Consider the following 27,463-nt stretch of genomic DNA (forward strand, 5'->3'; position numbering starts at 1 on the left):
TTTGCTTGTTAACCCCTTTCTTAGAGTTAGACACGTAAGCTGTTTTTGCAAGAAGCCTGGCAGAGGAGTAAGTTTTAGCCCAGTGGTTATGGTACTCACCTGGATGTGGGAGACCCCCAGTTCAAATCCCCTTCTGCCTGAGGTGTTGTTGGACGTCACCGGTCTGGTGCACTGTTCTGTCCAATGTTGATAACAGTCGGCTGCGAGCATGTGTTCCCTCTGTGTATCCCTCAGTATTATGTATATGAGAAGTAAAACAGAAATTTGAAGTAGTGACCCTACAAATGAGGCCTTTATATATAAATGTCTTGTAATTAGTTACTATACAGTACTGCCCATTTATGTTATAGGTTACCCTTTCTGCTGGTTGTCACCCTCTGGTAAACTTTGCTGGGCAGGAAACAGGAACTGCTAGTTTCTCTGTTCCATGGATTGCATTGCTCTGTGATACGCCAGTAGTTGACATAGATCCAGCTGTTGTTTATGGATGCCATCTTTCAGCTAACCTACTGAATGGACAGTAACCAATTTATCAAGTATTGCTGTATCAGGATTTAGTATTGGTATCCAGATTGTTTTGAATAACATGTGACTCAGTTAGGTTGCAGTATCACTGACCCAAATTATGACTGGTACTAACAGGCAATTTGTTTACCCAATTTGTAGTTACTGTGCCACTTTTTTTTTACCACTTTGTTTTTTTCCTTGCCTTCATGTTGTTTGCTGCCATTCATTTGTTAATTTATACCTGTGTGTTGGTTAAACAGTTTAGCAATGTTATGCACATTGTAAATGATATACAGCAATAATACAGTACTACAGCAATAATAGTTGCTTTTACACAATAGCCAAATTCTAATTAACTGACAATGATTTCTAGCTGATTGCCAACTTAATTGTTCATATATGGTAAATTGAAGTGTATTAGACCAGTCTCTTATTTATAAAGCACTTCATTTTTCTTGATGCTTGGGGGGTTTCTTCACTGTATACTGATATCATCTGGTGTTTTTGTGGTGTGATATCTTCTGGTGTCTTTGGTCTGTGGGATGCAACCTTAAACAGCTAGTTAATTAACATAATAAAGTGTTTTGTTTGTTTTACATCTCTTCTTGTTTTCAGTAATCCAAATTTAATACACTGATGAATGTAGGTTTCAGAGTAGCAGCCGTGTTAGTCTGTATCCGCAAAAAGAACAGGAGTACTTGTGGCACCTTAGAGACTAACAAATTTATTAGAGCATAAGCTTTTGTGGGCTACAGCCCACTTCTTCGGATGCATATAGAATGGAACATATATTGAGGAGATATATATACAGAGATATATATACAGAGAGCATGAACAGGTGGGAGTTGTCTTACCAACTCTGAGAGGCCAATGAAGTAAGAGAAAAAAAAACTTTTGAAGTGATAATCAAGATAGCCCAGTACAGACAGTTTGATAAGAAGTGTGAGAATACTTACAAGGGGAGATAGAGTCAATGTTTGTAATGGCTCAGCCATTCCCAGTCCTTATTCAATCCTAAATTGATTGTATCTAGTTTGCATATCAATTCCAGCTCAGCAGTCTCTCGTTGGAGTCTGTTTTTGAAGCTTTTCTGTTGTAAAATAGCCACCCGCAGGTCTGTCATTGAATGATCAGGCAGGTTAAAGTGTTCTCCCACTGGTTTTTGAGTATTATGATTCCTGATGTCAGATTTGTGTCCATTAATTCTTTTGCGTAGAGACTGTCTGGTTTGGCCAATGTACATGGCAGAGGGGCATTGCTGGCACATGATGGCATATATCACATTGGTAGATGTGCAGGTGAACGAGCCCCTGATGGTATGGCTGATGTGATTAGGTCCTATGATGATGTCACTTGAATAGATATGTGGACAGAGTTGGCATCGGGCTTTGTTACAAGGATAGGTTCCTGGGTCAGTGTTTTTGTTCAGTCAAGTGTGGTTGCTGGTGAGTATTTGTATTTGCAACCGGGCAAACTTACAATTAAAAACAAATGGTGCCAGAATTCTATTTATAACTATACAAAATAAGGCAAACAAAAATAAAAAATAAAGGGCAATCTTCTGGTTTGTGCATCACAGTGGGGCTTAGACATCTGGACGCCTGGATGGAAGCAGCAGGGCACATGCACAGAAGCAAAAACTTAGGCACCCAGGGAGCTTGAGTAGCTAGAGCTTTTGGTGGCAGCTTAGTGGGGGTTTTGTGAATCCCAGTGGGACCTGCTTCTGGCATTTAGGCACCTAAAGTGGCAGGTAGAAGTTCTTTTGTGACTCAAGCCCACTTGCCTGTGATAAGTGACAGGTATATTGAGTGAAGGGCATAACTGCATCCATGTGCACTTCCTGATCTCCATGTGGAAAAAGCTTCATAGGAATATTAGCACATGATCAAAACAAAACAAAACAAAAGTTCCTGAACACTTTATTTCACAATCTCACTCTACACCCATGATCAACATGTTATTACACATTTGACCCAGTAGGTGGTGCTTAAGCAATGACAGGTCATAATTTGCTCCAGTGTCCCAGGAATTTTGCATTTGTAGTTTGTTTCCTTTTCAAGACTGAAGTTAATATAAACGGATGCCGTTTTTTCCCTCTCCCTTTAGAATGGGATGTGTGCTGGAGTAACAAAGAGTAATTGTTATGCAGCGTGAGGGTCTTGATTTCCAACAAGGAGTGGTCTGAAGAGGAGCAGACTGACCAGAATATACTATAAAAGCATTGATCGCTGGAATTCTGAAGGCTGGAGACGGAGCAGAGAACACGCAGACTTCATCATGAACTTCCAGGGCATATTTTATCATCTCTGCTTCTTTCACACTGGTAAGTGCCTGCTAATCTCAAGGGAAGAGTTCACTGGGCCACTTGGTACCTCTAGGGTTGACTAGTCTGTGAGATGATACAGCACAAAGGGAATTAAAATAATTTCAGAATCACTTTATTTCTGAAGGAGGGAGGGATATGGTGGGAAAACATGCAGCTGAGTTAGGAAGAAAAAATCATTTGGGTCCATCTCTCATTGGTATCAAATATTATACTTTGTCCACATTGAGTCTACTTCTTCCGTTGATCCCAATCTGTTTATTTTGGCTGGCTGTTTCGGATGGGACGTTGGACCCATCTGCTCTGCGTGGACATCACAGCTCCCCATGATGCATTTTTTGTAGGTGATTGCACTGTGGGAATTTGCTGTAATGTATTTTATGATTCCATTATGTGCCTTGGATTCCCTCTCTACTTTTCATTGCTACTCAGTGATTGCAGAAGCATTAAAAAGCTGCTCATGGGGCAGAGCAGGAAACATGAGGTGTTGTGTCATGTAAGTGTGTGGAGTGGAATGAATGGGTTGTTAAAAAACTGGCTAAAATAGACCCAGATCAGTGGAGGGACCGCAAAGACAATGGGAAACCCAAGGACTGAACAATTGATACGTATCCATGGAAATCTCTGCCAGATGGAATATGTGAACTCAGCATGGGTCTGCAGGTGTTGGACAATGGACTGAAATGTGTCAGGTGGCTGGGATTAGAGTTGGCTTTTGGGAGAGAGACAGCAGTTCTCAGGTGGGACTGACAAAGAGGGAGAGGGCCAAAAATGGATTCCATGGTAGCTTGGCCGGATGGAATACTGGCTTGTCCACAATTGACTATGTCTTAACCTTTATTACGCTATGCTAATAAATGCCAGTTGACTACTCTGTTTTAAAAAGGCTACCTGGTGTCACTGCCAATACTTGCTGAGATGTGTTGTTCCCTGAAGAGTGTAAAGACTCCTGGTCAGAGACTATCTCAGTTGGACTTGGTGGGCAGAGTTCATGGGTGTGAAGCAGGAGTGCTGGCACCGAGAGGCTCAGTTTCAGAGGTGTTGCAACCCCATGACCTACCCTTAAGAACAAGTGGAATCTGGCACACTTTTCCTCCAAAGGTCTGTTTAAAAGCAGGGGCATAGCATAGATTCTGTGGATCCATGACATCCTAATATCCCCAACCTTTTCTGTTATGCACCATGTTTTGTGTTGCCTTTCCCTCACCCCTGAGGTGACTGCATTTTTTATTATTATTTTTGTCACTGTAGTGCCTAGGAGCCCTATTTGTGGACCAGAGCCATGTTGTGCTAGGTGCTGTACAAACACAGAACAAAAAGATAGTCCCTGCTCCAGAGAGCTTACAATCTAATTATAAAACAAGAAACAGCAACAGATGGCTACAGACAGAAGGTAGAGTACAAAGAGACTAAATAAACAAGACAGATACAGGGTGCTGGAAGGGGTAGAACACAAAGTGAACATAGGGTAGTGGCAAATGCCACGTTCATTCCACAAGTTTATTTTCTATTTTGAAGGAGTGGGTGGGTTTACTTAGGAGGGGATCAGCTGAAAGGGAGGGCGACAGGGGAGGGGGCAGGTGTGGAGTGAATTTGTGCTAAAGAGACTGGAGGGGAGGAGAGGGGAGATGGAGAGGTAGGGTTGGAGCAAACAGCCAATGAGCACAGGGCAGAGAGAGAGAGAAATGTCAACAGTTTTGCCTGGAACGTCCAGGGGTCCAAAGGTACATTGACTGTTCTTATGCCTCCTGGCTGGCTATCTCTAAAGCACTTTGAAATCCTTCAGAAAGAAAGATGCTCTGTTTATGTGTAAAATGATCTTGTTTTAGTCCTCTTTGAGTTGGCTCCTGTTGAAAGTCCCACAGAATATCAACAGCCCCAAACATTCTCCTGACACATGTGTAAGTTGCAGTATATTACACCACTACTGCACAACACTAGTATTGTTTTGTTGCTAAAGGAGGTAATTGGCTGTTTACCTGTCTGATGGTGAGACTATACTATCATAGGGCCTAGGAATGTATTTCAAATGGAAGTTACTAGCTCCCCCCCCCCCCATCTCATAGTTAGTGTACCTCTGCGGAAGACCAGAAAACTGAGTAAACTTGGGTTCAGAGACTAGCTTGCTGTTTTATTGCATGCTTGGCCAGCTGTAGCAGAGGACTCAAACCACAAATTATCTCCATGTTCCTAGCCCAACCTCAAATGGGTTAACTCCCACTGGCAGACTAAAAGGCATCCTCTGTTACAAGTAGGCACCTGGCCAGATGCTGGGAGAAAAGCTGCAGTTTGGCAAGAGAGAAACTTCAGTTAAGCCCCCGTAAGCAGAGTGAGGAAGAAAGAGGTAGATTCATGCTATTTCATTACACATGCTAGAACAGGGGTGGCCAACCCGTGGCTCCGGAGCCACATGCGACTCTTCAGAGGTTAATATGCGGCTCCTTACATAGCCACTGATTCTGGGGCTGGAGCTATAGGTGCTAACTTTCCAATGTGCTAGGGAGTGCTCACTGCTCTGCCCCAAGCCCTGCCCCCACTCCACCCCTTCCCCCAAGGCCCCTGCCTCTGAGCCTGCCATGCCCTCACTCCTCCCCACTCCCCCCATAGCCTCCTGCGCATATGAAACAACTGATTGCAGTGGGAGGGGGGAGTAGGTGCTGATTGTTGGGGGATGCCGGCAGGAGAGAGGTGCTGGGGGCCAGGGAGCGGATGTGGAGCTGCTGACATATTACTGTGTCTCTTTGGCAATGTACGTTGGTAAATTCTGGCTCCTTCTCAGGCTCAGGTTGGCCACCCCCGTGCTAGAAGAATGTGGAGCTAGGCAGGGGCCATTTATCTTCATCTCACAAATTAATGTGAGTAAGAGGTGATCATACGCCTTGCCCAATGCAGCCTTATCTTCACAGACCCTTGTATCAGACACAGGAACATAGAGATTGGAGAATAGCACTTAGCCACACATTCTGAGGCACTTATGAAAAATTTAAAATGGAATAGTTTTGCACATAAGAGAAAAAGTGGAGCCTTTGACCTAAGTTCCCCCTAAGCTCTGTGGCCGTGTGGCAGGCTATCAAGGGCTATGCAGGCAGGGAGAAGTGCCCCACCCCTGGCCCAGCCCCACTGGAGCTGCCATGGCCAGGGAGAGGTGCCCCTTCCCCAGCCCAGCCAGAGCTGCCATGTCTGGAGAGACGTGTCCCTCTCCCCGGCCCAGCCCAGCCCAGTCCTGCCGGAGCTGCCACAGCCAAGGAGAGGCACCATTCCCCCGGCCCGGCCCAGCCCAGCCCCACTGTGCTCTTCTAAGCGCCTCTCCCCTGGCCCCGAGCTGCTGCGGCAAGAGAGGGCTGGGGAGAGTCCTCTCTCCCTGCCACAGGCCTGGGGCAGCCTGAACTCCAAGCCCCTCATCCCCGGCCCCACCAAGAGTCCTCACCCCCCTCGCACTCCAACCCCTCTGCCCCAGCCCTGATTTCTCTCCCACACCCTGAACCTCTTGGCCCCACCCCTGCCACACATCACCTCCATATTAGTGCACATAACAAAATTCATTCTGCACATGGACGTAAAAAATTAGAGGGAACACTGCCTTTGACTATGGGATTCTACAAGCTTCCAAAAGGAAGGAAAAAATTGTTAACTTGTAAATGGATTAATAAAGAATACAATGTGTATCCCTGTTCTCCCAAGGTCACCTGAGCTTCCATGAGCTGCCTGATCACCTAACACAAACCAAACTGTCCCGCCTTATGTTTTCTACTAAGGGTATGTCTACACTACGAAATTAGGTTGATTTTATAGAAGTTGATTTTTTAGAAATCGATTTTATACAGTCGATTGTGTGTGTCCCCACTAAGTGCATTAAGTAGGCAGAGTGCATCTAAAGTACCGAGGCTAGCGTCGAGTTTCGAGTGTTGCACTGTGGGTAGCTATCCCACAGTTCCCACAGTCTCCGCCGCCCACTGGAATTCTGGGTTGAGCTCCCAATGCCTGATGGGAAAAAACATTGTCGCGGGTGGTTTTGGGTACATGTCATCAGGCCCCCCTTCTTCCTTTCCTCCGTGAAAGCAACAGCAAACAATTGTTTCTCGCCTTTTTTCCTGGGTTACCCGTGCAGACGACATACCACGACAAGCATGGACCCCGCTCAGCTCACCATCACCATACATCTCCTGGGTGCTGCTGGCAGACGCGGTACTGCATTGCTACACAGCAGCAGCTCCTGGCCTTCGCGGCAGCAGTCGGTGCAGTACAACTGCTAGCCATCATCGTCGTCTCATGGGTGCTCCTGGCTGACCTCGGTGAGGTTGGTCAGGGGCACCTGGGCAGACATGGGTGGTCCTGGCAGACCTCGGTGGGGTCGGTCGGGTGCGCCTGGACATAAATGGGAGTGACTCCAGGTCATTTTCTTCTTTAAGTTTCGTCTCATGGAGATTCAGTCCTGCCTGGAATATCATATGAGATGAAGGCTTCTGCCTCAGGCTGCTCTCCTAGCCGCCAGCACTGTGTGGTCGCACCTACCCCAGCCTACCCCTTGCTCCCAAGGCTCATGAAGCCGGGATAGTAGTAAGGAGCAGTTCAACTATAGGCTGAACAAGTGCAGAATAGTGGTAGAATGTGCCTTTGGACGTTTAAAAGCTCGCTGGTGCTGTTTGCTAACTAGGCTGTTTGCGATTAGAAGAGCACAGCAAGGCACGCTGTGCATCACAAAGACTTTGAAAACCAGTTTCATGACTGGCCAGGCTTCAGTGTGACAGTTGTGTGTGTTTATCCTTGATGCAAACCCGCCCCCTTTGTTGATTTTAATTCCCTGTAAGCCATGTCGTCAGTCGCCCCTCCTTCTGTGAGAGCAGCAGCAGACAATCGTTTTACGCCTTTTTTCCGCACAGATGCCATACCACGGCAAGCATGGAGCCTGCTCAGATCACCACTGCAGTTATGAGCACTGTAAACACCACGCGCATTATCCTGCAGTATATGAAGCACCAGAAACTTCAAAAGCAGGTGAGGAGGCGACGGTAGCGCAGTGATGAGAGTGATGAGGACATGGACACAGACTTCTCTCAAAGCATGGGCCCTGGCAATTTGGACATCATGGTGGTAATGGGGCAGGTTCGTGCCATGAAACGCCGATTCTGGGCCCAGGAAACAAGCACAGACTGGTGGAACTGCATAGTGTTGCAGGTCTCGGATGATTCCCAATGGCTGCAAAACTTTCGCATGTGTAAGGGCACTTTCATGGAACTTTGTGACTTGCTTTCCCTTGCCCTGAAGCGCAAGAATACTAAGATGAGAGCAGCCCTCACAGTTCACAAGTGAGTGGCGATAGCCCTCTGGAAGCTTGCAACGCCAGACAGCTACCGGTCAGTAGGGAATCATTTTGGAGTGGGCAAATCTACTGTGGGGGCTGCTGTGATCCAAGTAGCCAACACAATCACTGACCTGCTGCTCTCAAGGGTAGTGACTCTGGGAAATGTGCTGGTTATAGTGGATGGCTTTGCTGCAATGGGATTCCCTAACTGTGGTGGGGCGATAGACGGAACGCATATCCCTATCTTGGGACTGGAACACCAAAGCAGCCAGTACATAAACCGCAAGGGGTACTTTTCAATGGTGCTGCAAGCACTGGTGGATCACAAGGGATGTTTCACCAACATCAACGTGGGATGGCTGGGAAAGGTACATGACGCTCGCATCTTTAGGAATTCTGGTCTGTGTGAACAGCTACAGCAAGGGACTTACTTTCCAGACCAGAAAATAACTGTTGGGGATGTTGAAATGCCTATAGTTATCCTTTAATGCCATGGCTCATGAAGCCATACGCAGGCAGTCTGGACAGTAGTCAGGAGTTGTTCAACTATAGGCTAAGCAAGTGCAGAATGGTGGTAGAATGTGCATTTGGACGTTTAAAAGTGCGCCGTTGCAGTTTACAGACTCATTATTACTGCTTGCTGTGTGCTCCACAATATCTGAGAGAGTAAGGGGGAGATGTTTATGGCGGGGTGGGAGGTTGAGGCAAATCACTTGGCTGCTGATTACGTGCAGCCAGACACCAGGGCGGTTAGAAGAGCACAACAGGGCGCGCTGCGCATCAGAGAAGCTTTGAAAACCATGTCCATGACTGGCCAGGCTACGGTGTGAAAGTTGTTTGTTTCTCCTTGATGAAAACCCGCCCCCTTGGGTCACTCTACTTCCCTGTAAGCCAACCGCCTTCCGCTCCCCCGTTTGATCACCGCTTGCAGAGGCAATAAAGTCATTGTTGTTTCAAATTCATGCATTCTTTATTAAATCATCACACAAATGGGGTGATAACTGCCAAGGTAGCCCAGGAAGGGTGGGGGAGGAGGGAAGAACTGGCTGGGGTGGTGGAGGAGGGAAGGACAAGGCCACACTGCACTTCAAAACTTATTAAATGCCAGCTTTATGTTGCTTGGGCAGTCCTCTAGGGTGGAGTGCTTGGGTGCTTGGAGGCCCCCCCACTGCGTTCTTGGGCGTCTGGGTGAGGAGGCTATGGAACTTGGGGAGGAGGGCGGTTGGTTACACAGGGGATGCAGCGGTGGTCTGTGCCCCTGCTATCTTTCCTGCCCCTCAGCCATACGCTGGAGCATATCCGTTTGATCCTCCAGTAGCCTCAGCATTGCTTCCTGCCTCCTCTCATCACGCTGATGCCACCTATCATCTTGCTCCCGCCACCTGTCCTCTTGCGCGTCCTTCCTGTCCTCGCGTTCATTTTGTGCTTTCCTGCACTCTGACATTGTCTGCCTCCACGCATTCTGCTTGGCTCTTTCAGTGTGGGAGGACTGCATGAGCTCAGAGAACATTTAATCACGAGTGCGTTTTTTCACCTTCTAATCTTCGCTAGCCTCTGGGACGGAGATAATGGGGGAGCATTAAAACATTTGCAGCTGCGGGAGGAAAAAACGGGAGAGTAGTATTTAAAAAGACACATTTTAGAGAACAATGGGTAGACTCATTCATGATGAACCAAGCTGTTAACATTACATAGCACATGTGCTTTCTTTACAAGGTCTCATTTTGCCTCTTATATTGAGGGCCTGCTGGTTTGGTGTGAGAGATCACGCACGCAGGGCCGGCGGGCAACAGAATTTGACTTGCAGGCAGACATGGTAAACCACAGTCTTTTGGCTTCTTTAACCTTCATAACATGTGGGAATGGTTTCATACAGCAGTGCCCTCATTTCCCATACCAAGCACGCGTTGGGTTGGCCATTTAAAAGGAGGGGGCTGCGGTTTTCGGGTTAACATGCAGCACAAACCCACCTAATCTCCCCCCCCAAGTCCCCCACACACACGATTCTCTGGGATGATCGCTTCACCCCTCCCCCCACCACGTGGCTAACAGCGGGGATGATTTCTGTTCAGCCACAGGCAAACAGCCCAGCAGGAACGGCCACCTCTGAATGTCCCCTTAATAAAATTCCCCTATTTCAAACAGGTGACCATGAATTATATCACTCTCCTGAGGATAACACAGAGAGATAAAGAATGGATGTTGCTTGAATGCCAGCAAACACCAGGACCATACGCTGCCATGCTTTGTTATGCAATTATTCCAGACTACGTGCTACTGGCCTGGGGTGCTAAGGTGTCCTACCATGGAGGATGGAATAAGGCTGCCATCCCCAGAAACCTTTTGGAAAGGCTTTGGGAGTACATCCACGAGATGTCCCTGGAGGATTTCCGCTCCATCCCCATACACGTTAACAGACTTTTCCAGTAGCTGTACTGGCCGTGAATGCATCCCAAGTCTTCAGGGCAAATTAATTATTAAACACACTTGCTTTTAAACCATGTATTATATTTACAAAGGTACACTCACCAGAGGTCCCTTCTCCGCCTTCAAGGTCCGGGAGCCCACCTTGGGTGGTTTGGGAGGATACTGGCTCTAGGATGATAAACAGTTCCTGGCTGTTGGGGAAAATGGTTTCTCCGCTTGCTTGCTGTGCGCTATCTTCAACCTCCTCCTCCTCATCATCATCTTCCTCGTCCCCAAAATCCGCATTCCTGTTGCATGAGAATCTATTGATGGAGTCCACGCACAGGGGTGGGGTACTTGTAGGGGCACCTCTTAGAATGGCATGCAGCTCATCATAGAAGCGGCATGTCTGGGGTGCTGACCCGTAGCGTCCGTTTGCCTCTCTGGTTCTTTGGTAGGTTTGCCTGAGCTCCTTAAGTTTCATGCGGCACTGCTCTTGGTCCCTGTTATAGCCTCTGTTCTTCATGCCCTTGGAGATTTTTTCAAATATTTGGGCATTTCGTCTTTTGGAACTTCTGATAGCATGGATTCCTCTCCCCATACAGTGATCAGATCTAGTACTTTCCGTTCGGTCCATGCTGGAGCTCTTTTGCGATTCTGGGACTCCATGGTCATCTCTGCTGATGAGATCTGCATGGTCACCTCTGAGCTTGCCACACTGGCCAAACAGGAAATGAAATTCAAAAGTACGCGGGGCTTTTCCTGTCTACCTGGCTAGTGCATCTGAGTTGAGAGTGCTGTCCAGAGCAGTCACAATGGAGCACTCTGGGATAGCGCCCGTAGGCCAATACCGTCGAATTGCATCCACACTACCCCAAATTCGACCCAGCAGGGTCGATTTCAGCGCTAATCCCCTCATTGGGGAGGAGTACAGAAATCGATTTTAAGAGCCCTTTAAGTCAACAAAAATGGCTTCGTCGTGTGGACGGGTGCAGGGTTAAATCGATCTAACGCTGCTAAATTCGACCTAAACTCGTAGTGTAGACGAGGGCTAAGACTTCTGTTCATTCCCTCTGAAGCATCTGGCATTGGCCATTGTCAGAAGACAGGCTACTGGGCTAGATGGACCATTGGTCTGACCCAGTATAGTCATTCTTATGTTCTTAGGGTCTCAGACCTCCTATAGCTTAATGGCCTCATGAGAAGCTTGCTTCTCTCTTCAGTAATGCATGTTGGTCTAAAAATTGGTTGAGAAATGTCAGGTTTCTGGGTCTTTTTTTCTAGTGACTTAAGTAAAATTACTGTCATCATTGGTTTTAGACTACTGACATCAGTAGAGTTATTCCTGAGTTACAGTGGTGTAGGTAAAATCAGGCTCTCTGTTTTAGTGACCGGTGTGGTGCAAAGCTTATGGCAATAGTGAGGTTGTTTGATTTACAGCACCCAGAGTTTTTCAAACTGGAAAATGTGTCATAGTCCCTGCCTGTTGAGTGCTGGTGGGATAGCCTCAACAAAGGCAGCAAAGTCTGATACAGGCTATCAACAGTACCGCCACTGTGGATGAGTGCAAGCTAAATTAGGTTTGGGGAGAGGCTAAAAGGGAGGCGGCCTCAAGTAGCAAGCGGATGAGAGCAAACCCTGACCCGGGTCCATAAAAAGTCAAAATTGTAAAAGTGTATATTGAATTTTTGTTTGTGAATAAGGCACATAAGCCAGCTACATGTACAAAACCTGGTAGTAGCTATTGATTAGTTGATATGCTCGTTTGTATGTACAGTTACCCAATTTACATTTGCGAATATCTGTTTACCCAAACAACAGTGTTGCAGTTTTTGCAGGTACAGTTTAGATTGCCAGATCAGTTTCCTTCGTTGGTAACTGAAATCTACCATGTCTGACTTGTTCCCATGTATTTATTTGTATATCTCATTGAGTGACTGGGGTGAAGGCCTCTTATGGTGCAGTATCATGGGAGCAACTTTTCTCTTCTGCTCTCTTCCAATTCTTATGCCATGGTCTCTGAGCATCAGGGATTGTTTGTTTGTTTAAGCAGCTAAAGGGACTGGGCTTGACCCAAGCCAGTACATAGTGTTATGCTAGACTGGGACTTCTCTGTGGGAGCCATTTGCTGCCCAGTGTAATTTTAAACAATTATTCCAGCTCTTAAGGTTGAGGATAAAACCTTCTGAATTTGCCCCAGATTCATAGTGATTCTACAGACAGATGGATGCAACAGCTCTCAGGCCAAATGCTTCGCTCTAAATATTACCACTCTTGCTCTGTATGTAGTTTAAATGGATATTTTTGTACTTTCTTTTCTTCATGATAATAAAAAGTTACGTAAACCCAAGACACCATGTCTTAAGTGACTGAATTTTACTGCTGATAATTTTCAATATTTCTAGCAGTTTCAGGTTAACAAATCGTAGAAGGTCCTCAGAGTAGGACTGTGCTAGCGACATCAAAGCTCAACTTCTTGCCACACAACTAAGGGAACTGTGGAGATTGAATAAATAAAATACACAGGAAACAAGGTTGTATCATTCTCATAGGTGTTGTGGATTCTTTGTATGTACTTAGCTGCTTTGTTGTGCATGCAGCGCCTATATCAGCATGTGGCAATATGAGAGATGGACCCAATCCTGCTCCCATTTAAGTCAATGGCAAAACTCTCATTGATTTGAATGAAAACAGGAGTGGGCCCTAAGGCCATAGCTTTGAACAGGCCATGGATTTCTGTGGTCTGGCCATTCTGTAATCAGTATGCAGGGAGCGCAGTTATAAAGGCATTGTTTGATAATAGAGATTTTCTGTGGTGCTTTGTTTCAGCTCTGAGCCTGCAGCATGTGAGGTGGTGCACTATCTCTGAGCAAGAACAGGACAAGTGTAATGACATGAGCGCAGCCTTCACTGATGCCAACATCCTTCCCAATGTATTGTGTGTTAGAGGTGGCTCAGCCATTAACTGCACCCATATGATCAAGGTGAGTTTGAAGTCATTACATTAGTGTCAATATAGCTTCTTGCTATGCCTTATTGGGCCACTTCACCTTGCATGGTCCCTTAGAATATGTACTAAGTACTTATGCTACATGAGCTGTTCGACCTTGTATTTAGCTGTGACAGGGTACCTTTCCCAGACCTGAAGAAGAGCTCTGTGTAGCTCGAAAGCTTGTCTCTCTCATCAACAGAAGTTGGTCCACTAAAAGCTATTATCTCACCCACCTGGTCTTTCTTTACTGGAAGATAAGCAACAGAGGGAAAACAGTTGTTCCAGTCACTAAAGTAGACTGTTCTGCATTGAGTTTCTGATAAAATCAGGCAGATGAGTATTCTTGTACAGGTGTTTATACTTTTAAAGATCCCCTGCCTTGGGAGTTTATTTATAAATTTATTTATTTTTGCATTCAGTAGATAAGACTGTTTGAGGTTTAAAACAAAAGATGGTCTTGTCTTTTCTGTTCAGCCAGATACTTTGTGATCCAGTCACTGGGGTTATGAACAAGAGCCTTAAATCTTCCCTTTAAAAGAAAGATCCTCTAATTCAGGCAATTGTATAACACCCTCCTTGGAAGGTAGTTGTGGAGGGGTAGTGGAGAGTCATGGGCAAGTGCTTAGAACCACAGGATTTGAAATTAGGAAATGTTTAATTCTGGCATAGACTCCCTCTGTGGCCATAGACATGTCACTTAACCTCTCTGCCTCAGCATCCTTATTTGTAAAACCAGGGCTGCCCAGAGATTCAGGGGGCCTGGGGCAAAGCAATTTTGGGGGGCACTTCCATAAAAAAAGTTGCAATACTACAGAATACTATATTCTCGTGGGGGCCCCGGGGCCTGGGACAAATTGCCCCCCTTCCCCCCCCCCCCCCCCCCCGGGCAGCCCTGTGTAAAACAGGGATAATTCTAACTACTTACCGCATAGGGTTGCTGTGAGATTTAACTAGAGGGTTGTAATCTTTGTTACTTCTGTCAGCAGAGCTCATTGTGCACAACATGGACTCCTTGCATCCTTCCATTCTCCCCCCCAGCTCTGTGTGTGCTACCTTCCCACCCCCCTCCATTTCAGGGACAATGCCATCAAGTTGAGTCTAGTGTCTTGCTTCACTTGGCCAATTAATAAATATGTGTAAAGCACTTGGAACAGAGAAAGTGCTGGGGAAGAGCTAAGTGTTTATTAATACCCTACAGTACATGTATGACAACAACAGCAAAAAGGCTTGGTAGGCAGCATTAATGGGTGTTAGTCCAAAGGGCTTGGTCATATTGCTCAGCCTCAGTGAAACAGATAATACTTCATTCACATACATTATTTGTGACCTTGGGAGGGAACAGGTCATTTCTGTGCCCCATCTGCAGAAGGGGGATAATTATACTTCCTTACCACATAGTGAGGCTTAATTAATACATGCTTATAAAATTTTTTGATATCCTCAGATGCAAGCTGCTAAATAAATGCAAAATATTAATACTCAACTAAATCTTGAAGCCTACTCAAATTTTACTAAAGCCATACTCAGATTCCTGGGGCTGACTAAAATTGAAACAAGAACCTTGGGATTTGATCTTATAAAAATAGAAGACACTTTACTCAGCAATAAAATGCAGCTGCTTCTGTGATGCAAGGGGAAAAGAATGCAAGATCTAACTCGTGCTGAATGTAATAATCCAAGTGGATCCCGATCAGCACATGCCCAGGTAAAAGATTCTGTCATGGAATTTCTAGGAGATTTTGTTGCAGACGGATAAACACAAACCACACTGGTCCAGCAATTCCTTTACACTTCCAACACAAAGGCTACAACAACCACAATCCTTCTCAGCTCAGACTGAGAGTATCAGGTTCTGTGTTGCTATGCAGAAAACCTCTTCATGGCATTCGTTATCTCCACTTATCTGGAGCAACAATAAACCACAGTAATGGCAGAGCTGTGACACTGTAGTATCTGATAGAGAAGGGATTTAGGAAGCAGACTACCCCAGGTTTATACACTGAGATGTAAAGTTTCCAAAAAATTAAGCTCAGCAGATCTAATTCTCTTGGGGTGGGAGTCACAAGGGGGATTTATATGTTCCATTCTATATGCATCCGAAGAAGTGGGCTGTAGTCCACGAAAGCTTATGCTCTAATAAATTTGTTAGTCTCTAAGGTGCCACAAGTACTCCTGTTCTTCTTTTTGCGGATACAGACTAACACGGCTGTTACTCTGAAAGGGGGATTTAGGCATCTGACTGCCATGTGACAGGGTCAGCCACCTCCCAAGCACCTCCTTGGGGTCAGCGGTGGCTCTGCAGCACTGTGCCTCAATTTCTCTGGACTCCTTAATAAACTCCAGTTTATGGGAAAGTGCTGGAGATGTGAGTTGGCCCTCCAGCCAAGTCACAAACCAACTAAAAAGTCCCAACAAACGAGAAGGCCTTCCATGTTTCATGGGCTTTTCTTCAGTCTGCCTTCTGGGCCCTGTTCTATTCATCTGTCTGGGCTGCCTTTTAAGTCTTTCCCCCTCTCCAGTATAGAGCACTCAGCCCCCAAGCTCGTTCCCCTTGAGTACCATTCTCCTGCAGACCCTGTAGGTGACTAAATTAGCTAGGTACCTGAGCTGCCTAAATCCTGCACTGCCAGGCAGTTTAGCACCTAATCCATGTCTAAACCCTGGCAGGATTCACAATCTAGTGGACATGCTCAGAGCACAACTAAACCAACACAGAACAGCTAGGAGGCCAAGATTCCCCCCTGCTTACTTGGTCAACTTAGAATCCTGCGACGAGTTGACACAAATAGCTTTTTTTATGCCTCAGGCACAACTCTCTCCTTGAGACTTCCCCCCTCCCACCATGTGCTAATGATCTACTAAACATTTGCTCATTGCTGTGCTACAAATAGGACTGCATGTGATCTCTGAGCCTGCAGGTATACTGAACTTTGCTCTCTGAGGAGGGAAGGGGAGGGCTAGTGTTGTGGGTAAGGGTTGGGGATAGAGGTCTGCTGTTTTATAGTGCCACGTTACCTGGACTTAGTTCCACCAACATGCTTCATGCTAAGGTAAAGTACAACATAATTTCCATCAATAGCCTAAGCCGTTTTAAAAGCATTTGCTAAATGCTCCATCCTTTGTTCCTAACTAAAACAGAATCACCAGTGAGAGTGGGCAGCTAGATACTGTGATGGGAACTTTACAAATACCATGGGACAGACAGACAGGGTCTCTCTGAAAACAGTGAAAAGTAGTGCCTTGCTAATACATTTATCAAAACGCCGATGTGAAATACTTCCATGGGTGTTTTTCCCTAGATGTCTCTGACAACAGTATCCCTGACATCAACAATACATAAGGCATTACTGAAACCAGCATTTATTATGTGGATGTAATCTAGGTCAGAACAGAAATTAGGGCTGATAAAAAGTTTCAGAATACAGCAAATAAAAATATCCTTGGATGAGCTTCCTGGGGGTGCAGCATATACATAAACATCTCAGCTGATAATGGCCAAACCGTAGAGTGAATAAAAATGTAGCAACAAGTGCAAGTTGTGGGTTCAGCCCCAGAAATCAGGGCTCTTGAAACAACTGCATATAGGGCACTGATAGAATTTAAAGTATCTCTACTCTAGGGTAAGGCCAAACATAATCTACCATAACAGAACCTCTTGCTCCTCCTACTTCCTCTTTTACTTCATCTTAGGTCACAAGTACCATAGGCATTAACCAAACTTGCTTGAGATATAAAATAGACTAATCACTTAGGGACTTTGGCCCTGTAACTGTTATCAGACAGAGTATGTATATTCTTAGCTGATTGGTAACATAATTTCCTTGACATACACAGTGATTAGTCTATCCATCTAGTGTTGCCCGGTGTCTAGTTTTCAACTGAACACCCAGTCAAAAAGAGAGCCTCCCCAGCCCGGTGAAAATGAGCGAGTGAGGGCTGGTCTACACGGGGGGGGCGGGGATCGATCCAAGATACGCAACTTCAGCTACACTATCTGAAGTCAAAGTATCTTGGATTGAATTACCTGGGGTCCAGACGGCACGGGATCGATGGCCGTGGCTCCCCCGTCGACTGCGCTACCGCCGCTCGCTCTGGTGGAGTTCCGGAGTCGACAGTGAGCGCGTTCGGGGATCTTAACGAGACGCGATATCTCGATCCCGGATAAATTGATTGCTACCCGCTGATACAGCGGGTAGTGAAGACGTATCCTGAGTGAGAATGGGGGAGAGCAACTGACGGAGGGAGGGAGCGGGGTGGGGTCTTGAAGAAGGGGCGGGGAAAGGGTGTTTGATTTTGTTCTGTCATTAAATTGGCAACCCTACCCCAAACCCATAGCAGAAAACCTCCCTCTCTAAAGGAAGCATATGTCCTGGTATTTTTCTGGATAGTGCCAGTTTGTCATATGCAGTCCGAATGGTCCAAGATGTTCTTTGGGGCAGCTATAACGTCTCCTTTTTTCATTTCATTAATCAAAATCCAAAGTGTTTGTTCAAGAGTATTGCTATACTAAGTAAAATTTGTTGTTTTAGGAACAAACAGTCTAACGGAATGAATGTTCAGTATGATAAACGTTTGGAGTGAAGAAAAAAATCAAACGAGTGCAGACACTCTCAGAGCTGTTGTTTTGTTTGAGATGAATATGAGTGGCACTTGTTCCAAGTTTCATGATGAACTCATTCCGATACAACGTTAATAGGGGGAAAAAAACCTCCTCTCCAAGAACTATACCCAGGTCTCTGCTGACATTTTTTTTTTTTTTTTTTACATTTTATACCAGCATACTTTTTTTTTTTTTTTTTAAAAAGAGCACACTTGTCTTTGGTATAAGTATTTTCGATCCCTAAAAAATGTTGCCACAAAAGAGTCTCAGCTCGTGAACTTAAAAATATGGTCCCTTATCTTTATCCCTACCTTCCAGTTTGAGAGGATTGAATGGAAAGCTAAAAGTGGGCCCAACTGATCAAAAATGGTGGGGCCACAAATTCACTCACAGATACTTAGGAGTGGGAGGCACACCAGCAAAATGCAGGGACCTTTCTGAAAATGAGGAGTACATAAACCACTGGGGTCACCACAGTCCTGTGCTATTCAGAAGCAGTAGGAACAACCTCACCACTGTTTTTAAATTAAAGACCCAAATCTGACTATACAAATTTTTGGTGACATATTCTCGGTCAGTTTATCAATAATCTGATTGCCATAGAAGACTGAGAGAGAACCCTGGCAGCCAGAGATTAATATCTACTATGTATGTAAAGGGTTTATTGAATTTATGAAGTCTCTGCCCTCAGCTGGTGAAGGGATGTTAATAACTGTGATGAAATATAAATTCTGACTGTTTTTACACAGAACAATTTGGCAGATGCGGTGACATTGGATGGTGGCACCATTTATCAAGCTGGAAAGGAACATAATCTGAAACCTGTGGTTGGAGAAGTATATGATCAAGGTATATATACACAAAAGAATTAATAATGTTTACTGTGTAATCTCTGGGGTGAGGACTGTGTCTTCCTACCTGTTTATGCAGTGCCCAGAATATTTTGGGTGCTGCAGCAATGTAAATAATGATAATAAATTAAGGAAGGTCACAATGTGATCATATCTAAGGGAAAGGAAACCCTGTCCTTTCATCAAAGCAGAAACTATATTTTTTCCTAAAACAACCCATCGCCTCATTCTGAAGCCAGAGAGGAAAGGGAAATGCCCAGATATAGGATCCAGAGATGATAGAGCCTTTTCTCCTTTCAAGAGACCATTCTGACCAGTTACACAGAAAATCTCAGTTTATTCCTGAGAATTGGGTGAAATGTGTGGGGAGGAGGGCTGGGTTTTTTTTTAGTCATTTTAGTTAATACATTATTTATTTGTCACTGTAGCGAGGTATAAGTAAACTTACACCCCACAGCCCAGCTGAGGGCCAAACCTCCCCTAATCCCAACATGGGCGGAGCCACCGGGTCCGGCGCCTGCCCCTCCGAGGTCACTGCCCCAACCCGGAAGTATAAAAGCTTGCCTGCAGAGCTCAGTGGAGCCCAGGCCGGCGGAGAGAGCAGACGTCCGTGGCCGAGCTCCCGCTTGGGAAACAGTCGCAGGCCGCGACCGGCCTGCTGAGTCACCGGGCCGGTCAAGCCTACCTCTTGCCAGGTACCCCGAGGAGGACTGGCCGAGCCTGCCCCGTGCCAGCTACCCCGAGGAGGACTGGCCGAGCCTGCCCCGTGCCAGCTGCCCCGAGGAGGACTGGCCGAGCCTGCCCCGTGCCAGTTGCCCCGAGGAGGACTGGCCGAGCCTGCCCCGTGCCAGTTGCCCCGAGGAGGACTGGCCGAGCCTGCCCCGTGCCAGTTACCCCGAGGACGAGCCGAGCCTGCCCTTCGCCACCTACCCAGAGGAGCCAATGCTGGTGGAGAGCACCGACGACACTAAGACGGCCCAGGTACCATACGAGGGGGAGTGTGGAAGTAGCCCGGGGCAGCCGACCCCAGTCTGGCTGCTGCACTGCCAGAGCCGATGTCAGTGTGTTGTGGCCAGGATCCCCACTGACAGCAGCGAGTTTCCGTCGCTGCTAGGGCCCCGGGCTGGGACGCAGTGGAGTGGGAGGGCCTGCATCTCCCCTGCCACCCACTCCTTGGGTGGCAGACTCCCTGCCCTGACCGAGGGCCTGGGCTGCTACAAACCCCAACCCAGCCCCTGCTTAAGGGCCTGGGCCTCTGATTGACTATTTGCTTGCTGCCCCGCCCTGACTTAGGGCCTGGGCCGCTATAGACTTTGCCTCAGCCCTTGCTTAAGGGCCTGGGTTTCGGACCTCTGGACTCAGCCCCTACTTATGGGCCTGAGCCCCTAATTGTGTGCCTGTTGCCCCGGACTACCGCCGGACCAGAGCGAGGCGGTGGGCACCCCACAGCCCCGCTGAGGGCTGAACCTCGGTCCAAACCTACTACAGTCATATAACTAAATACAGTGTACTCACGTTTATCCAAAACCCTATTATCCTTCCTAGTGAGTGAGTGAGTGGGGCCAGGACAGCAAAGGGCTCCATGAGCTGCTGCAGGACTGGGGACATCCAATTCCTGCAGGTGCAAGATGCAGGGAAGGCTGCAGTCCTGGTAGGGCAGAACAGAGTCCTGGTTGGGGGGGCAAGTGTCTCTGACCTGCCCTGCCAGGACTGCAGTCTGCCCCCTCTCCCCTCCGCCACACCCTATGCCTGCAGGGATCCGGTGTCACCTCTCAATTATCCGAACTCCCAGTTATCCGAATAAAATCTGTCTCCCCCATGCTATTTGGATAGTTGGGAGTATGCTGTATATAGGGACAAATTCTACAGTTACACCTCTGTAAAGCTGGGGTAGACCACTGAATGTTTGGGGAAGCTGGAGAAGCTGCACTGAATGTTGATGAAGTCAATGGCATTAGTTCAGATTTATGCTACTGTAAATGAGGCGGATTCTCCCAGCAACAACAGGCCAATTAAGAATGGGTATTCCAGCCCACACAATGGTGAAATTGTGTCTGGCTCTAGTTTGGATGGACAATAAGGGGGAGATGAATACTTTTCATAAACACTAGTCACAATTTCAGTCCTGGCTTTCGTGGAACACAGGAACTGTGCTCTCTAGTACCTGTAGGAGCACACATCACTCAGAGGGAGTAGGCAGGGAGGAAAGATGCAGGCTGAGGGGCTGGCCAGGTGCACATCATCGAGAACATGCTGCAATGTACACACTCCCCATGAAGTACAATGAGTCCGAGAGCTGCTGCTCCTCCTCTATATTGCCTTGTGGCATCCCTGAACCATTGCTTAATTACACAGACTGCCCCAAAACATGTGTATGGATATTTTAGGACAGAATATCTAAGGTAAAAATAGTTCAGGAAAACTGGGAGTTCCTAAAAGAGACAACAGTAAAGGCACAACAGAACATAAGAACAGCCATACTGGGTCAGACCAATGGTTCAAATAGTCCAGTATCCTGTCTTCAGACAATGGCTGGTGCCAGATGCTTTAGAGGGAATGAACAGAACAGAACAAGTATCAAGTGATTTATCCCGTCATCCACTCACAGCTTCTGGCAGTCAGAGGATTAGGAACACCCAAAGCATGGGGTTGAATCCCTGACCATCTTGGCTAAAAGCCATTGATGAACCTGTCGTCCATGAACTTATCTAGTTCCTTTTTGGCCTTCACAACATCCCCCGGCAAAGAGTTCCACAGGTTGACTGTGTGTTGTACGAAGTTCCTTTTGTTTGTTTTAAACCTCCTGCCTATTAATTTCATTGAGTGACCTCTGGTTCTTCTGTTATGTGAAGGAATAAATAACACTCCCTTATTCACTTTTCTCACACCAGTCACAATTGTATAGAGCTCTATCATATCCCCTCCTAGCTGTCTCCTTTCCAAGATGAAAAGTCCCAGTCTTTTTAATCTATCCTCATACAGAATATGTTCCAAACCCTTAGTCATTTTTGTTGCCCTTCTCTGTACCTTTTCCATTTCTAATATATCTTTTTTGAGATGGAGTGACCAGTATGCAGTATTCAAGCAAACTATCCTAATGTGGAGGAAAGATTAAAAAAAAATAGTAAGAGACCAATATGGCTGAATCAGGAGCTCTATAAGAACCTGAAAATCCAAAAGGAATTGTACAAAATATAGAAGGAAGGACAAATTGCCAGGATGAATATAAAATAACAACACAAACATGTAGGGACAAAATCAGAAAGGCTAAGGCACAAAATGAATTACACCCAGCAAGGGACATAAAAGGCAATAAGAAGGGATTCTATAAATACATTAAAAGTAAAAGAAGGATGAAGGAAATTGCAAGTTCATTACTTAACAGATAAGCAGAGCAAATAATCGATGATAGAGAAAAGGCTGAAGTGTTTAATGCTTATTTTGCATCAGTCTTCACTAAGGGCTTGTCCACACAGAATTAGAGCATGGCAAGCCAGGTTATAAAAGTCCAGCGCACTAGCTTGCCATGCATTGTTGCCATGTGGACCCTGCTACCACACACTAAAAGTTCCATGATGTGCTTTGACTAGTGGCAGCTGTATTTGCACAGTGTCAGCACAGCGAGTCAGTGCATGACAGGGCAGTGCACTGTAGATTTACACCTCTGCTTGCTGCACCCTATGTTTTTGTATAGATGAATCCTAAAAAGGTTAATTGTGACCAGATGCTTAATACTATTAGCAATAAGGTGGGGAGGGGGCAAGGATCACAGGCTAGTAGTATATCAGTGTCAGAACTGATAATAGAACTTAGGTCTCCTGACTCTGAGGCCAGTTCTCAAGCCAACTGATCATGCTGCCCCCCTGATAGTAACTAAACAATTTTTTTTTAAAATCACATTTAAAAATACAGTCATTCTTGAAAAATGACTCGGGGCTAGAAAATAAGTCTTACTATGTGAGGCTTAAGGAGCTCAACTTACTCAACTTATTGAAGAGAGGGTTGAGAGGTCACTTGATCATTGTGTATAAGTACTGACACATGAGAAAAAGCCCTGAGAGTGGGGAGCCTTTCATCCTCGCTGAGAATGGCATAACAAGAACCAATGGTTGGAAGTTGATATTAGGTAAATTCAGCCTTGAAATGAGATGCAATTTCCTAGCTGTGAGGATAAAATATTGGAACAGCTTACCAAGGGAAGTGGTGGACTCATCATCACATGGAGTCTTTAAAATAAGATTAGATCTCTTTTTAAAATATAGGCTTTCTTCCAGCTTCTGGAGAAATTTTGTAGTTTGTGTGTGTGGGAGGGCAGGGGTAAGACTGCATGGTTGTGGTGGTCCTTTCTGGCCTTGGATTTATTGTGAATCTGAGTCCCCGTGTTCACTTCTTTACTTCATGAGTCATGGAGAGAACAGAATTGTCTGTTTGCATTGCCCTCAGTGTGTTTCTAGTACTTGCAGCTCTGCACTGAATTAATGATTATAATCAAAACTCATGTTTCAGGGCTTCTGCCGGTTGCCTGCAGGAATCAGAAAGGAATTCCCCTCCACCCATGCACAATCAGTGAATTGTATTCTGGGTGGTTGTTCCCCCCCCCCCACCTTTCTCTGCACCTTCCTTTGAAGCATCAGAGATTGGCTATACCTGGATTTGGGACACCAGACACCGTGGGCTGGTGTTCTGAGGTGGTATAGAGAATCCTTTTTCTTGATGCCTGGCAGCCGTGTCTTGCTCATGTGCTCAGGATCATGCTGATTGCCAGAGTTGGGATTGGGGAGGAATTTTCCGCCAGGTCAGATTGCCTGGGAACTTGGATTTTTTTCACCTTCCTATGTAAGGTGGGGCATGGTTCACCTGTTGGGATCATTTGGGTATATCTCACCTAATCAATTTCCTGCCATTTCAGGAGCCTTGGGCATTGGTGACACTTTGGTCTGTCCCATTCTGTCCATGTGGCATATAGTTTACCTCTCCTGAGGACTGAAATGCTTTAGTTTAACTAATGTCTCTGGGCTTAATATAGTGATAGCTGGGTGAAAAATCATGGCCTTTGATATACATGAGATCAGAATAGATGATCTAATGGTCCTTTCTGGCCTTAAACACTATGAAATTATAAGAGGCTGAAAAAGAGTCAGACACTTGTTCATCCTGGGAAGCAGTGACTCTGAAAAAGACTTGGGGGTCACACTGAATAATAAGCTGAACATGAACTCCCAGTGTGATGCTGGGGCCAAAAAGGCTATGTGATGTCTGAACAGGGCAATATGGAGGAGGAGTAGGGAAGTTAATTACCTCTCTATTTGGCACTGATGCCTCCAACTACTAAAATACTGTGTCCAGGTCTGGCGCAAACCCTTCAAAAAGGATATTGAAAAATTGGAGGGATTCAGAGAAGAGCCATAAGAATGATTACACTGGTCTACAATTTTTGAGAAGTCGTCTGCTTCAGAGATAAAATGTGCTATTTATTATGTATTTTGATGTGCTGAATTCAAATATGACAATTAAAACAACTGATTGGCTACTGTTTCTAAGATATTTAAGTTTTTACATTTTATGTCTATGTATATTATGTAGATAGTAGAGTTTTAATCATAAATTGTAAACCTAGGTCTTTTCATGTGTTTATGGTTGCTTTACATGATAATATTTCACCTGTCCTGTTTATGTAACACTTTAAAAATCGGCAAAAGGGTTATATAAATAAAATTTATTATGAAACAAAAGGCAAAAAACTATTATGTACATAGTTTAGTCCTATTCAGTGTCTACACGGCGCTTCTTGGCTTGTCTCTTGTATTCATTAAATGGAGCATCTCTTGTCACTGTCCAGCAATAGTCTGCAAGCATTGATGGGCTCCATTTGCCCTGATAGCATTTCTCCATTGTTGCAATGTCCTGGTGAAATCACTCGCCGTGCTCGTCGCTCATTGCTTCGCAGTTCGGTGGAAAAAAGTCTAGATGAGAGTGTAAAAAATGTATCTTTGCTGACATGTTGCAACCAAGGCTTTTGTATGCCTTGAGGAGGTTTTCCACCAACAACCTGTAATTGTCTGCCTTGTTGTTTCCAAGAAAATTTATTGTCACTAACTGGAAGGCTTTCCATGCCGTCTTTTCCTTGCCACGCAGTGCATGGTCAAATGCATCATCTCGAAGAAGTTCACTAATCTGAGGACCAACAAAGACACCTTCCTTTTGTGACGTTGTGCAGTCTATATGGTTTTATAAAAATATAAGTGAATATAATGTAACTGGGATATGCTTCATGCAAAAGGCCTCTTGTAAGGTATTATTACAAAGCTCATAATCTACTGAGTTTGATCATCCTATTTGTAGAAATGTACCACTCTTGTATCTAAAACTAGAAATATAAAACATAACTCTGAGGGCCTATTGTAATTATGTAAAGTGTGGGCCATTAAGGATGGTTTGGAATCTTGATGACTCCCATTGTCTGCAGATGGCTGTATTTACCTGTGAGTCTTCCTGTATATGTGTGTGCTGGCAAGTGAGTAATGAAGTCTTGCAGTGACATGTGATCATGTCACCTGAACTGGAATCCATCTTTAACCTGGTGCTTTTCCAGTGAGGGGGGTGGAAACCCAGAGGGACAAAGGGTTCCCGCCTTATGCAAAAGATATATAAAGAGGTGGAAGAGAACAAGGGGGAGAGGAGCCATCATGAAGAATCCCCTAGCTATCACCTGAGCTGCAACAAGAGCTGTACCAGGGGAAAGAATTGTGCCCAGGCCTGGAAGGTGTCCAGTCTGAGAAAAACTTACTGAAGCATCTCTGAGGGTGAGATTATCTGTATTTAGCTTGATTAGACATAGATTAGCGCATTTTATTTTATTTTGCTTGGTGACTTACTTTGTTCTGTCTGTTACTACTTTGAACCATTTAAATCCTACTGTCTGTATTTAATAAAATCACTTTTTATTTAGTAATTTACTCAGAGTATGTATTAATACCTGAGGGAGCAAACAACTGTGCATATCTCTCTATCAGTGTTATAGAGGGCGAACAATTTATGAGTTTGCCCTGCATAAGCTTTATGCAGGGTAAAACGGATTTATCTGGGTTTAGACCCCATTGAGAGTTGGGCATCTGAGTGCTAAAGACAAGCACACTACTGTGAGCTGTTTTCAGGTAAACTTGCAGCTTTGGGACAAATGATTCAGACCCTGGGTCTGTGTTGCAGCAGATGGGAGTGTCTGGCTCAGCAAAACAGGGTGCTGGAGTCCTGAGCTGGCAGGGAAAACAGGAACAGGGGTAGTCTTTGCACATCAGGTGGCAGCTCCCAAGGGGGTTTCTGTGATCCAACCCGTCAGACCTTTATCTTAGCTTCACTTAACGTTGGAAATTTTCCACGGAGGTACTTGAAAGCTGCTTGTGTTTTGTCAATGGCCTTGACAAAGTTCTTCATCAGACCCAGCTTGATGTGTAAGGGTGGTAACAAAATCTTCCTTGATTCAACAAGTGGTGGATGCTGAACACTTTTCCTCCCAGGCTCCAATGACTGTTGGAGTGGCCAATCTTTCTTGATGTAGTGGGAATCTATTGCACGACTATCCCAAAGAAAACAGCAGTACTTTGTGTGTCCAGTCTGCAGACCAAGCAAGAGAGCAACAACCTTCAAATCCCCACAAAGCTGCCACTGATGTTGGTCATAGTTTATGCACCTCAAAAGTTGTTTCATGTTGTCATAGGTTTCCTTCATATGGACTGCATGACCAACTGGAATTGATGGCAAAACATTGCCATTATGCAGTAAAACAGCTTTAAAACTCATCTTCGATGAATCAGTGGACAGTCTCCACTCATCTGGATCGTGAACGATGTTGAGGGCTGCCATCACACCATCGATGTTGTTGCAGGCTACAAGATTACCTTCCATGAAGAAGAATGGGACAAGATCCTTTTGACGGTCACGGAACATGGAAACCCTAACATCACCTGCCAGGAGATTCCACTGCTGTAGTCTGGAGCCCAACAGCTCTGCCTTACTCTTGGGTAGTTCCAAATCCCTGACAAGGTCATTCAGTTCACCTTCTGTTATGAGGTGTGGTTCAGAGGAGGAGGATGGGAGAAAATGTGGGTCCTGTGACATTGATGGTTCAGGACCAGAAGTTTCATCCTCTTCCTCTTCCTCGTCTGACTCAAGTGAGAATGATCCTGGTGCATCAGGAATCGGCAGTCCTTCTCCGTGGGGTACTGGGCGTATAGCTGATGGAATGTTTGGATAATGCACAGTCCACTTTTTCTTCTTTGACACACCTTTCCCAACTGGAAGCAGCATGCAGAAGTAACAATTGCTGGTATGATCTGTTGGCTCTCTCCAAATCATTGGCACAGCAAAAGACTTAGATTTCCTTTTCCTGTTCAACCACTGGCGAAGATTTGTTGCACAAGTGTTGCAGCATATGTGTGGGGCCCACCTCTTGTCCTGATCTCCAATTTTGCAGCCAAAATAAAGG

General features: G+C 45.6%; 1 protein-coding gene across 3 annotated transcripts in view; it reads left to right on the plus strand.

Moving 5' to 3' along the window:
* The first annotated feature begins 2,518 nt into the window (after positions 1–2,518).
* Positions 2,519–27,463, plus strand: part of MELTF (melanotransferrin) — a 74,648-nt gene continuing 49,703 nt past the window's right edge. For all 3 annotated transcript variants that reach the window (XR_004647226.1, XR_004647227.1, XM_034782440.1), the window contains exons 1-3: positions 2,519–2,830; positions 13,368–13,522; positions 18,880–18,979. Coding sequence is in view for 1 of the 3 variants with exons in the window: in XM_034782440.1 (XP_034638331.1) it covers positions 2,785–2,830; positions 13,368–13,522; positions 18,880–18,979 (301 nt within the window). In the remaining 2 variants the exon portion in view is untranslated. The remainder of the gene's footprint in view (positions 2,831–13,367; positions 13,523–18,879; positions 18,980–27,463) is intronic.

The sequence above is a fragment of the Trachemys scripta genome, chromosome 9 (genome assembly GCF_013100865.1).
Source record: "Trachemys scripta elegans isolate TJP31775 chromosome 9, CAS_Tse_1.0, whole genome shotgun sequence".
Taxonomy (NCBI): Eukaryota; Metazoa; Chordata; order Testudines; family Emydidae; genus Trachemys; species Trachemys scripta.